Source organism: Hippoglossus hippoglossus, chromosome 17 (assembly GCF_009819705.1).
Source record: "Hippoglossus hippoglossus isolate fHipHip1 chromosome 17, fHipHip1.pri, whole genome shotgun sequence".
Taxonomy (NCBI): Eukaryota; Metazoa; Chordata; class Actinopteri; order Pleuronectiformes; family Pleuronectidae; genus Hippoglossus; species Hippoglossus hippoglossus.
In genome coordinates, this window is record NC_047167.1 from 4,610,922 (window position 1) to 4,625,029 (window position 14,108).

General features: G+C 39.5%; 1 protein-coding gene and 1 long non-coding RNA gene across 2 annotated transcripts in view; one reads left to right on the plus strand and one right to left on the minus strand.

The window, feature by feature from the left end:
- pappa2 (pappalysin 2) overlaps positions 1-14,108 on the minus strand; it is a 69,792-nt gene that overhangs the window by 43,510 nt on the left and 12,174 nt on the right. Inside the window, exons 5-9 of the mRNA XM_034614556.1 lie at positions 11,306-11,454; positions 8,280-8,419; positions 7,811-7,964; positions 6,799-6,991; positions 6,322-6,455 (exon numbers count right to left, since the gene is read on the minus strand). Of these exons, the coding sequence (XP_034470447.1) occupies positions 6,322-6,455; positions 6,799-6,991; positions 7,811-7,964; positions 8,280-8,419; positions 11,306-11,454 (770 nt within the window). The remainder of the gene's footprint in view (positions 1-6,321; positions 6,456-6,798; positions 6,992-7,810; positions 7,965-8,279; positions 8,420-11,305; positions 11,455-14,108) is intronic.
- LOC117778779 lies at positions 7,873-9,199 on the plus strand. The gene is made up of 3 exons (XR_004616840.1): positions 7,873-8,025; positions 8,299-8,441; positions 8,662-9,199. It is a non-coding gene; the product is annotated as an uncharacterized LOC117778779 (long non-coding RNA).

Consider the following 14,108-nt stretch of genomic DNA (forward strand, 5'->3'; position numbering starts at 1 on the left):
GCAGCTGTTTCTAAAGAAGAATTTTAAAAGGATGTGAAGTGTGAAATCACAATCCACTAAAATGAAGGATGGTGTTTCTGCCTCTACATGCACTATTTGTGTATTATCATTTACTTCTATAATGTATTACCTCTTGCCATTGTGCGCCCTGAAAGTAGACTGGGTCCCGACATTTTTCCTAAAACTCGAAGCCTATATTTAGTTATGGCTCAGGTCAGGTCTTTTATGAAAGGGTTGAGTCAGATCTGGGATTGATATTGCAGGTTATTTCACATTATGTCATGTTTGCATGGTCTGGACACGTAAGGTTTGTAAACTTGACCTGTACCAGATTCTGCTGTGTTCTGTTGGGATTAATAAAGTTGACACAATGTATTTCAAATGTAAGTATTTGTGTGCAGCAAACAGGATTGGATCATTGATTGGTGTAACTTATTACATGGATATGCTTCTATATGAGCATAAGCCACAACTGTGCCGCCAAATAACTATAAACACAGGCCCAACTGAACCTCTGTCCCACACAAAGGCAAACACATTAGATTAGAACAGGAGCACACACTGACTTCCACCAGAGAAAAACTGTATGAAAAAACTGCATTTATTTAGTGCTGGCATTGCTCCTGTAGGAAAATAGAGCCCTGTGAATGTTTCAAAGCACTGTTAATAGTTTTGTATTATTAACCAGAGGAAAAAGGGTCCTGGGGGAAATATCAGAAATGCTCCTTTTTTTTCCTAACATGGGGTGCCTGGTTGAAAGGAGCTGGTTGTGCCAGTGTTATGGGCCTTTGCAACCTGCGTGTATGTTTACAACTGCAGCTGAGAATATGACTGCCTGCATGGACGGTAACAACTTGATGGACGATAGCAGGAGCGCTCGAGGGAGCATGCGGCAAATAGACCTGCAATAAATTATAGCGCATAAAATGCAGGAACAGGGCAAAGTTTGAGATCTCAAACTTAGTTATGTTATTACGAGAAGGGTCAAATGTTTCAAAATATTAGAATAAGGCCAGCCACCATAGTCTAGATAATAAATGGTAAACACTGAGTTATGGCTGGCGTTAACGCTATATGCCAATGGAAGATTGCACACGTGTTGTCTGTGGTATTGAAGGGTAAGGACCCAACAGTATTTACTGAAGTGATATTTGCAGGTATGTTTATATGTATTTTAAGGTGCTGCAGCTGCGAAGCTAATTGGCTATGTAGCCTGCGAACTGAGGTTAGTGGTGCATTTTTCCCCCGGTGAATAAATTGCCCTTTCCAAAAGCTAAGGTGCAGGACAAGATGTGCTCACTTTTGGAAGTTAGATAAGAGGGAGACTTTGGCAGGTGGGCTAATGTTGGCTGTTATTCACAGTCTGTGGCTCTTGTTGTGTGGCAGCCTGCTGTCTGGCTCACTGTGGCCGCTCAGCGTATCATTGAATGCTGGCGTTCCTGCTTTATGCAAGATGTCATTGGCTGTAACCAAACGCAGGTCTCTGTCTCCATCAAAAAACTATGGGGGGGTCATCATGAAATATATTTCTCCCCTTTGGTTCATGAAATTTTGTGTCTCTAAAGAGAAAACAAGACAAGTGATTTACGGAGCAGATATCTATGCTATAGCAGCCAAAAAAAGGAAATTTAATTTCAGTTGGACACACACCTACAGTGCATGGGCTATTGGCTTGGTTTGAAGCACAGTCTGTCATTTGCACATTGTGTGTTTTTGCGTGTTTTTTTTTCCGCTTGTGGGAATTGGTGCAAGGTAAACAGAGGCCAAGCCAGGCTGTTAAACTGAGCAGATGAAAGATGGAAGCTGTGTGACTGTGTGAGGCAGCCTGTCATTAATCTTGATGTAAGATGTCGACAATAACTAAAGGAGAAGTCAGACTTGCTAACTAATGTATGTGTGTCATTAAACTAGGTATATTTGTTAACATATCCATCATGTACCATACGGCTGGTATTACTCTGACCTCAGATCAGCTTCTTACCATAACTGATGGGATTGTCTGGATTGTCCATGAAGACACAATGTTCACAAAGTTCCGCCAATGTTAAGACAGTTCTGCTCATTTCAATCTCTTTTTAGTTTTGTTCTGTTACCTTCTCGCTGGTTTGAATTAGGCTCAGCTCGAACTACGCAACTATTTCTGTGCACCTGCAACAATTGGTCAAAAGTTGAATATGACTGCTGCAGGACATGATACAGGTTAGCTGGGTTTTTGACGAAATCAATTAGGCCTTTTGCCTGCAATGAAATAGGTTTCCACATTCTCTGCCATGCCTATTCAGTAGTGACCGAATTAACACATTTCCCAGTATTACTTATAACTTAAACAAAGAGCAGAATGTTCCAGTTGAAAATGTTATGAGTCATTGCCCCTGACTTAAAGCATGGCCCACACCCAAAAACGCAGTTGTAACACCATTATGCCAGGCGAGATTAGTTGTTGATTGTGAGAGTGGTAGTGATTAGCGCAATGGCATCACATTAAGGCAGTGTTTTCATCACTGGGTTTGTATGTGTCCCAGGTGAAAGTTCAATAAAATCAGCATATTGATGAAGTGTTACATATTTTACACCCACTATGTTAGGCCATTTGTGGAGGAATCGCCAAACTATAAAGCTGCTCTCACGTATGCAACTGCAACCCTGACCCTTTTTTTCGACATCACCCTGAGGGGCTGTGTGTGTGAACGCTAATGTATCGGTTGTGCGGGACATTAAACAGACTTTACTGCCCAGCGCCCTCGCACTAAGTCCGTGTAATGTCCGATTGAGCCGATGTGTGAATAGTGCTGTTGGCCGTGTTGATGACGTCCTTGGCATTTCTCCTGCAGCTCAGGCGCCACCCCTTGCACAAACCAAACATGCATTTTCCAGTGGGTGAGAAAGCATGTCACATAGACAATCAGACAATTGTGTGGTGCATGTGTGAAAGCCTTTAAAACTGAAAAGAAAGCCATGCAAATGATGCCGTGATTATCCTCCAAATGCTAGGTGATTCAAAGAACCATAACTATATGCTTCAAATGATGTGGGATTTTAACTGCTTACATTTTCACCATTATTAAAATATTGTGGTTATAAATTATTAACATCCAATATTGAAAGAGAACGGAAAGCACGGCCTTCGCGGAGCAGATTCAATCTGCTTGTAACAGCTTATGGACATACAGTAAAATCAGAGGTGGGATTTGGCACCACTGGAGTGAAACTGTAAAGGAGGGCTGGTAAAACATGTTCATAAAAGTACTGGCACAGATTGGCAGTTCCTGCTACGTCTTATGGGTGCACTGTAACATGGGCTGGTGTAGTCGGGTACAAAGCCCATCCTCATCAATTTACCTCTCACTGAGCGAATGTGCTCGTTAATTTCATGAAATTCAGGAAACCTTTTTTTGGTGCAGTTAACATATAAAATTGTCCATTAAAGTCACACGTTTTCTAAATACAGCTTCACTAATTGGTATTTTCAATTCACAGAGCACTTTAATCTGTTTTGGATTCTTATTGTTATTATTTTGTTTTCCTGCCCACAGCCTGCTCTCATCAGTCTAATTTCGAGGTACAAACCTGTTTTTATGATGTTGCTCTCTGTCTAACAGCACGTGTAAAAATGTAATTGTTTGCCATAACCAGTTTAGAAGGTAACAGTGTGTTTTTTTTCTTAAGCCACTGCCCCTCACATGGCTATATTCTGAATAGATCTTCAAAAACAGACTGATCCACCCAAGGTGTCGGTATAGTAGAGGTATCGCAGGTCGTTCCTTCCTGCAGCAGTAAGACTGCACCAACCAGCTCTGCTCCCAATAAACCACATGCACCTATTATGGACTGCACTTTAACTCTGGTTAACTCATCAACTGTGCAATATTAATGCCTGTCTGTGCAATTCGAAAGCTTATCTGCAAACAATTTCCATGTATATATCCTCACACTATATCTATATTATTACACTATATTCATTTTTGTTCCATTATATTTATTCATATTTTTTAATATAAGTATTGCATGTTCACTTATAATGACTTCATTGATGATCAATATTAATAAATATTTAATAAACAGATGACCAGCACTCTGTAGCAGTCAGTGGGGGCAAGCCTTCAGTTTGTAGACCAAGTTGAACACGCCCTCTTCTCCGTCCTCTGATAAACTACAGCATCTAAATCGATCATTTTGATTATTTGACTTTTCTTATTTCATCATATCAGACTGACACAGACATTCATGGGTGTCAAGGGCTGCTGATCTTCATCATGACAACATTCATAGAATCCATTCCTCTTTAGGCATTTGTCTTCATAGTAAAGTATATTTTGTTTTTGCTCAATGCTTTGTATCAAGCCGTATTACAGAACTTTTATTGAGAAAAGTTGTAACCTTGGGTCTGATGATTTTGTCGATAGCTTAACAGAATAGTTATTATAATAATAATAATATTTATGAACCCAGCTCTGTATGCTTTTAATGCAACATAATAATAAATAAATAATGTCTCAGTAGATGTGGTTTTCTACAAACTCTCTCAGCTTTAATTCTCATATTTCTCTTGGTTGTACTTTCTTCCTCCTATACTACTTACTTTACATAGATAGTTATTTTTGCTGCAGCCTCGACTCTTTTCCACCACTTCCTTTCCACAGGTATTATTTCCATCTTCATCCAATCAGCTTATAAATATGATATAAGATTTTCATGCATACAGGTATGGACTTGACTGCCTTTCATCCTCTCCCTCTCTGAACTCTGCAAACTGCAGTACAATGAACAGCACGATGCACAATTAAACGCCTTCCTTCAATGTTCTCATTTGAAATTATAACCTGCATTTAGGCTCCGTGTAGCACATAAACCAATTTAATTCCTCTCAACAGGAGCTCTGACTCCTGAAACAGTTTGGTGTTTTCCCTCAGCCTGGAAACTGACTCAAACCAGTCAAGGTTGGCACAAGCAACATTTTAAGGAGACGTAAACAGGCATTTTTGCCAACAGTTTTAGCCAACAGTGTTTTGTCATTAACCCCTTGTCTTTTGTTGCCAGCTACGATATCCACATTGAATTTGTGCTAATTCCCCTTTCCCTGCTGAAGGCGATGTTGCCCATCTCTGTTGGCTGATAAAATGACCCCCGTGCATCCTCGCCTTTAGAAGTGGGAACGAGTGAAAAAGGAGCCAGGGAAGCCAGCAGACTGGCTGTCTCCTCAGCTATGTGCATACCACTGTTTAGAGTAAGACTGTAATTGACTCTTTATCATCATTATGATCCCGCAGCGAAAGAGAGGGAGCCGTAATCCCCCTGTTCCTCCTCGCTGCTTGTTTTCAAAGCATAAATTCCAGCAGAGGATTTCCACATATTTGGGTAGAGTTTCCATTGATGAAAAAGAAAGTGTTGTTGTGTTTCTACATTCATTTCTCCATTCTTCCTGTATTTTCTTTATGTTTGTCTTCCTCGTTTCCCTCATGTTCTTTCCCCCTCACCCTAGATGTCATGTCAGAGGAAACTCTGATTGGAATAACAAGGACCATGTGCGTAATGATGGAGTGCAATGTTTCAAAGTACAGTACTGCAGGATACACTTTTTTCTGGCATTTTTGTTTATGACGGAGGTTCAGTGTTTGAACAGCAACCAAACATTACCCAGAGTAGACACTTTGCCTAATAATCCTTGTTCTCGCCTTGGCTAAAACAAGACAGAGACAGAAAGAGGTCTGTAGCTGAGGGCAATTATCGTTTAATGATTTTCTGCCTTTTTCCTCTTCCAGGAGCCATTAGCCTTGCACGCACCTGAAATTTACAGGGAAGAGTGTGTGTGTGTTTCTGTGTGTGTGTGCGTGTGTGTGTGAGAGAGCGGGTGGGTGGGTGGGGGTTTTGATCTGCTCTGTAGAAACAAGAGAAATCAAGGACACACACTCAAACCTGAAACTGCCACATTCCTCCCTGTCAATAATTATTGACTGTATCAGGGGAAGAAATCAACTGAGTCAAATGTAGATTTTAGGAGGAAAGATGAATGAAAACAACAATTTCCCTCCTCACCAGTAGAGTATCAATTTTAGGTTCAACTTGGCCATTGTTTGTTTGAATGAATTCCAGTAATGAAAATCTAACTCAAAGTGTTGATAATTTAGCTGCGGATTTGCGTGCAGCTCCGACAATCTCTCCGATTCAGTTTGGTTTATGTTCACACGGATTTGGAGCAGGGCTGCATTCAGTATCAGTAAAGTAAACAAAAATCTGTAAGAGTGGTGCAGCAAGTTAACACACGTATAGTAAAAGAAGACACACAAACAAACATACACACGCAAAGAGTAATTTGTGACTGACCAACTGCCTCCTCGGGTGTCCAGTAGCCTGATGTGTCACAGATACGAGGTGAGGAGGCCTCGGAGGCGTACTGGTGGAAGCCGCCATCTTTCTCACAGTCTCCGCAGTTGATAACAGACGTGTGGAATGAGGAGCTAGGAAAAACAAAAAGAGTCACTGATTTTGAAATATCAGATGTTTTGTCTGCCACTTGTCAATAAGGTAAATATGTCCCTTAATATGAGAACTACATTTATGTTAGACCTACTTGCTTTGTAATATGGACAAAGCAAGAGGAAACCCAGAAAAGGCTGCAGCCACAACTTCATCTGATGATGTTACTGGGCCAACAAGGCCTTTTTCATCACTATCAATGGATTATCCTAACTTCTGAGCCACAGCTTCGTGCACAGGGGAGCTATTTACAGGTCGGTGAAGCTTTGCCCACTTGTACTATCTGGAAATATGGTCATACTTCATTAGCTCAAGCAATCGTACCTTTGATAAAGTGGTCCCCTTATAGGTGGCAGCCAATAGAGCGAGACAGAATCTGGGCTCTGGTCGGCCACTATGGGGGCCAGAGGGATGGGGGCAGGTTGACGATCCATCAGCCACTTCTGGTAAACCAGGTCGAGATAACAGTGCATCCTTGCCACTTGGTTGGGAGTGAAATGGTTCGTGCAGTTGTCATCTGATGTGATGCAATGACAGAAACAAAAATCCCTTTTAATCCTCATTGATCAGGTTCAAGCAGTAAATGCAGAGCTAATCCCATTGGTTAGAAATAACAAGGAATGGAGATAGCAGCAATGATAAATAAACCAGGAGATAGTCAGGTCCAACAGTTCAAGAGTTATTTTGAAGAGAAAATACCAAAACAATCTCAATCTAATGTCAGTGCAGGTCCATTCAGATAAATATGCATTCATTGAAAAGGTTGAAAGCAGAAACATAACGTGAAAACACTGATAAATAATATAATTAGTTGTAATGCTATTTGGGGAACAAAGTTGATTACTATTTTAATGTTACGGTTATTATTATGGTAAGTACGTTAGAGTGCAAGTTATTTTTAGGTTTCAATGGATGTTGTTGTGTTTTCAATCCATTGATCCTAATTTATGTGTCCATTTGTAAGCTAGACAGGATAAATCTTGTAAATGCTCAGGATTTGTGTGGCAGTTTATTGGAAATGTCAAGAGGTAGCTGTTACTTTTTATGTAAGTGCACATCTGTCCCATTTTAAAAGACCAATGGCAGAGATTAAAGACAAACTGCTACTGTAATCAAAAACCATGTGTTTTGAATTTCCTCTTACACAAAAAACTGTTTCTTATTAGATAGAAGACACAATAAAGTCAAGTCTCTTACATGTTGCATGACTTTTCTAACATTCTACAGTGCCATGTGATTGGCATCCTCTTCTGTGGCTCGGTAATTAATCTCAACATGTTGGCATTACGCTTCGAGTATGCAAGTAGGCAAAGTTGGGAATGTTCATCCTCTGTACCTGTGTAGCTCATGTAGTTGCTGTAAGGTGTGTCCTGGTACGTTGTGACTCCGCAGGTATCGTTAACGGCTCCAGGATCGTGGCAGGCTTTGGATTTGGGCGTTGGGGCAGTGTCCGCACATAGATCTCCAGTCTCCATGGACGGGGTGGTCTCCTGAAAGTACATGTGATTCAGCTACTAGCAAATGAACAGAAGAGTGAAAAGCTCTGTCCAGGTTGGTTTGTCCACATTTTACACACAGCTGATGAAGAAGCCCACTGACAATTCCCACTTATTTTTTGTCATCACACTTGTCATCGTAAGGACTTAAAAAACAGTTATTGTAAAGCATATCCCACGCTTGTATACTGGCAATTAACAGTTAAACAATTAATAGAAGATATAAGTTATGTTTCATAAATAATTCCTTCCCGTTTATTAAAAAACACAATAAATATCATCAAGAAAAGCTAACTTTAACAATATTACCTGACATGGGTCATCACAGGAGTCCCGCTCGCTCACCCCTTTGAAGACGTGATACAGGCCAAAGATGTGTCCCATCTCATGGATCATGGTGTTGTGGTGGCCCGCAGTGCCGAAGTAAGACGGGTTCAGCACCATCCCACCTGGCAACAACAAGTAACCCAGGTCATTCTACTGTTACTATCCAGATTTTCTATTTGTTTTGGTGAATCAATCAGTTAATACAGGAGAAAAATATCTGTGAGTCTTTGTAACGTAACAGGCAACAGTCAACTTGTATTACTCTCATTATCAAGATATTTCTGTATTTATTGCAGTGTCTTCTTATTTGATTTCACCATTTGTGGAGACTTGCAGGTGAACAGGTTCAGTTTACTTTGGTTAGACAATGAATAACAGTAAATTCACACCAGGTTCAGCCACTGTTCTGTCTCTAAAAACGAGACATGTTGTTCAGATCTATCACCCATGTTGTTTTTGATTAGATTTGTTCTTGGACAAAACAAATTGCCACAAAAAATGTGGCATTGTTGTTAAAGTCCAGATTCTTACACTGACTTGGAGTTGGGGGGCACTACTCCGCCACATCATCTACTACAGCTGGGATTTTCAAAACAGAAACAGACCACCAAATAAAAAAAAGACTAAACACTGCAATATTGAATTTAATAAGCAATGAAGTAAACTTGAGAACTTTAAAGCAAAAAAGAAAAAGGATCCAGTCGGGTTGTTATGGTTGGATATGGAACATTTGTGCTCTGCAGAACTCTTGTATGTACTATTTCATCTCATATACCTAATAACTGATAACCTAGCCACGTCCATGTACAAAAGGAACTGCATTGTCTTATATACTACAAGAAATACCACTTTCACTTCATCATATTGTAAGAGCTGAGTAATGAACTCTGGGTGATCCACAGTTGGCGCGGTGTGGATGACAGACTGGATTCATACGAACAGATTATAATGAGTGATCAGAGGGAGAATCAGACTTCCTTCCTGATCATGACTGGTGGACACAACATGGAAAACATTGCTTTAACAGGCAGACTGGCAGATTGAATGGAAGAATACTTTGGAAAAATCCAGTTTTATATGTTTCCGTAAGCATTGCTGTTGTAATAATGATGAGAATGATTCTGAAGTGCATTTTTAAATCTGTGCACTAATATGCTCTTAAAAGATTATAGTTTCTTAACAATGCATGTTTATATATTTTTGGACATATTTCTAAATTTGAAGTGTATTTTGAAAAAGATTTTGAAAAAAAATTGTACTTTAAAAGCAATTACAAAGTTGATTAGAAAATTAAAGACTATATCAAAGTACATCTAACAGAGTAGTTTTAAAATTAGTTAAGGTTTGTGGGTTATGGTGAATGCTTGCAATAAGGCCTTTGAGTGGTGATATACTGTAAGTAACAACATGTTGATAATCACAGGATGGAGAAAAGACATGACAGTCATTGGTTTCCTAATATGAAACAGTTTTGTCAGTGGTGAGGACATTGAAAGATGAAGACATTGAATATGTAGACACTAAACAGGGCTTCCAGAGACGACCTGTCATCCACTACCCTGTTTTAAAACAGGCACAGATGCTAGGAAACTCAAATGTCATGTGGGAGACATTCAGTCGAGAAATGAATTCATCAGTGTCATTTCAAACCTCTACTCAGACAAATAACTGGTAGCAACAAAGTGAAACACTGTTTGAATGAATTAGTAGCTACCTCTCATCCATAAATTTACAGAATAAAATAAATAAGTAAGTTATTAGGTTTTTTTCATTCTGAGGGAACAACAACAACAGATGTTTGTATTGTAGAGTAAAAAGCTCTGGTGGCCTCAGGGTACCTCCCTCTGCTGGACACAATAAACAAAGACCCTTTTCTGAGACGTCCACTTCCTCCAGTGGTGGCTTGAGCAAATATATAAACACTGAAAAAATGGGTTTTGAAAAAAAAACTGTTTCTCCAATTTACATCAAATAAATCAGAAAGTGCTTAAGATTTGAGGAGACATCTGCATAGAAATGAAACCGAACAGCAATTGTAGTAATACATTTTTTTTTTTTTTTTTTCTTATTTTATGAAATTATAAAAAGGATGTAATTGGAAGACACCTGAAATTAATCCGTGCAAGCTAATTTGGTGGGTGTATTGTGAACATATAGCTTCACCTGGGTTTTGCTTGTTATGGCTACAGCTAACATTTATTTTCATTGAATCAAACAGCTTAAATAGCTGTATTACATTCCACATATAGAAAAAAACTAAAAGAAGCAGAAAAATCCAATTGAAATTTAATTATCATATTTTTCTTTTGAGGGTTGTGAGGGGGTTGTATGTACCTCACATACCATTCCATACACCACTAATGTGTGTATTTGACCTTGTGTAAAAAGGCTCTGTTTAGTTTTAAATTGTTTCATTATCATCATGTTCCTCTACATCAACTCGTTTTGTTTCTTGCAAGGTCAGTGGATTCTTTCACCAGAGCATTTTCTTCAAAAGATACTTCCTCTGGAGGTCCATTCACTTCTCTGTACTGGCACAAGAAGAAACAAGTGGACGGCCTACATAAATAAAGAACAGCTGGTAAGTGGGCATGGGTGGCAACAGTGGTCCAGAGCCCACACTGCCATTTGTTTGTTTGGTTGTTGTTGTGCTGATTAGACTTCTCCAGTGAAAAGGGGCCTAATGATTGGAAATGGAAAGAGGCAACGTGCCGGGAAAATCTCTCCCAGCGTAATTTCCTCTCCCCATCTTATTTGGATACCAACAACAAAAGGGTGGAGGGCAAAGGCGGAGAAGAAGGGATGGATAAAAGAAATAAAGAGAAAAAGGCACATGGTAAATAAGGACATGGAGAAATTGGAAGGGTAGAATGGTATAACTTGAAAATGGAGGTAATAAGAAAGGGGAAGCAGGGGACAATTAGAAAACCTTACACAAGCAGAAGAGAGAGAAGCAAGAAACATATTCTGACATGTATGTTAATATAATTTGATGTTAATCTACTCACCTTGATGGGTTAGAGCCTCCTTTGCCCACGGCCAGGTTGCAGCTCCTGCCAGTTCTTCACGCACTGAGTTGCTGGCAAAGAAAACATTGAGTGTGTCGGTTCCGCTCAGGAGAAGCTCCTCCTTCAGTTCTTTCACACTCATATAGGCCCTGCAGAAAGAAAAGGAGAGAGAAAACAATACATTCATCATTTTAATTCAAGCCAAGTTTAATCTCTAAACACAGACTTAACGGCTGATACTGAATAAGAATGTAATACTAATACTTATAATAAATGATGCATAACATGTGCATCCATGAAAGTGATCTGGGATGAAAAGGTGAAGCCATAATTATTTATGTCCATGGTAAATAAGGATTATGTTGCACACCTGAGTAAACTTAATGTTACCTGGGAAACTAGAAAACATTGAAGTTAAGTTACAAATGTATAACTTTTTACCACCTCTTAACTTTCAGTAATGTGCCAAGTATATAAATATGATCTACTTTTTTAAGCTAAAAGTGAGTATTTTACTATTTTTCTTTCTTCCATCTCAAAAGAAGATGGTGGGCTCAAAGTGTTGAAGTGCTGAAAATAATCCTGGATTTATAAACCACTGAGAGGGAATATTAGTTTAATGCATGAGTTTATGAATTTGCCGACATTAAAACGTAAAAAAGAGAGAGAAATGTAGTTTCAATTACTCTGTCTTACTCTTAAGCTGCTTCCAGACATGCGCTGAACTCTGCAGTTCCTCTGTATTTACACCAATATTTTCACAAGTCAATATTCATTCCAATACGAGGAAAGTGTGCAAAGCTTTTAACTCCAGAACAAGACTAGCCTAGCTGCTATCATTCAGTAGCACCTGTTTTATGGTCCATCCACAAAGGTGTTTTCACTTGGATTCCAGCTCTTCTCTGGTCCTGTTACGCCGATCGATATCTTCAGTTTGTTTGAATGCACCTGTTACGAGCGCTGTTTACGTTGTTGAGTTTAAACCACTGGTTTCACTTAGAATACATTTCTAACTTAACTGTACAAGATAACTGTAAAAGAACAATAGAGGCAATGTGTAACTATACAGCTTTGGAGGTAGACTTTCATTAGCCTGGCTAACTCCATTTCCTGTAACCCAAGTTCAGCTCTTCTCCTCGTGCTCACGCTGCTTCGGTGCGCGCTTGGAGCGAAAAGCGTATATTGCAAAATATTTGCACATGACTCTTTCTAGCATAGGAACATAATTTCTGTTCAAGGTGATGGTATGAATGCACTCAGGGGAGTCTCCCCTTGGGGAATCACAGTTTGTTTCAATCTGTCGTGTCTTCTCTGTAACTTCAAATCATACCTGTCTGAATCAGTCAGGGTTCAAACCACTGCCCCCTGCAGCTCATCACTCCATTCTCTCGCTCTCTCTGATTGTGATAACTTACCGTTTACCCTGCCTGTTCATGCATAGAGACCATTTTGTTTTGCCTAAGCTGCAGTGATTGCCTTAATCGACAGAACATGGTAATAAAAATCAACTGGCAAGTCTTCAAGTCCTCCAGTGCACCATCATACCTTAAGTTCAAATCAGTTAAAAAGCCTTTTTTTAAATGTATGAATCATTTTGTTTGTGAAGTTTTGCTCTTTCCTCCCACACAGGAAAAACGTTTGGTTTACGATTATAACGTAATGGACTATTGTTTCATGTTGTATTTCTCAAGCATGGAGTTAAGGTTTTATGTGACTGAACAATTTCAGATGTAGAGCTAACTGTATAAAATTACTAAGCCATACTTAAATATTTACCTCAGTTAGTTGATGTATTCGGACAATTTGTTTTCTGTTGGTTTCTTCAAAAAGACATAAAAGTGTATGCTTTTGATCATGCACGGCTGTAGGTCCAAATTTATGAATATAACTGCATGCTTAAATCTTAATAAGGATTAAAAGTGCTGGTTTCTCATAAGAAATATAAATTATATGATAACTCATTAAATTGCTCATTGGCTCTGTGCTGCTTAGATTGTTCCAATAGCTTGAAGAATAGACAAGCGGGCATGTGACTGTAAGACCTTAGCTTCAGCTGGGAGAAATCTGTGGATGATAAAATGAAGTAATCCCCGTCCACCCATACACTTCTGTCATTGTAGCAATAAGTGAGGCACTTCACCTCTAAATTTGTCCAAATGTGTTGCTCATCAGCCAAGAGCTTTGCATGTAACTCTCAACCCTGATGCAATCCCTTCCTGTAGTGTATGTGTATGTGTAGTACTGTAAATAAGGGTGTGTTTTATCAGGCATGTTGCCTGACTAAATAAGGCTGAAGATTTAAGATGCTTCAGGGAAACCCTGCTCTCCCTACATGACTGAAGCTGAGTTCAGCTGAGGCTACGTGCAGCATCCATCAGCCCAGGCTGTGCAATTACAATTGACAGAATGTTGACCACTAAAGGGTTGACTCTAAAACTTCTGAGACTCAGAGGATGCCTCGGTGGAAGTCCACAGCCAACCTGGCAGAGGCATAAATGGCTCTACATGATTGAAGAGAAAAAAACCCTGGTTATGAGTTGACAAAATTACAACTTGTGGGCAAGTCAAACGCTGTGTGTATCAACAGCAGAGTCAGCACTAGCACTGTCACCATGTCAAACTGAAGATGTGTTTCCATTTTAAACACATTCGTTGACAGTTTACTCTCCACGCTTTCCACGCGCAGACTAAATATATCACACCAGTAGCAGTCAAATACTTTGACATATCGGGTCTTGCCTTATTTGTTTACATAAATTAAATGTAATCCAAACAGTTGCTTCTCGGGTCTCGATGAATACAG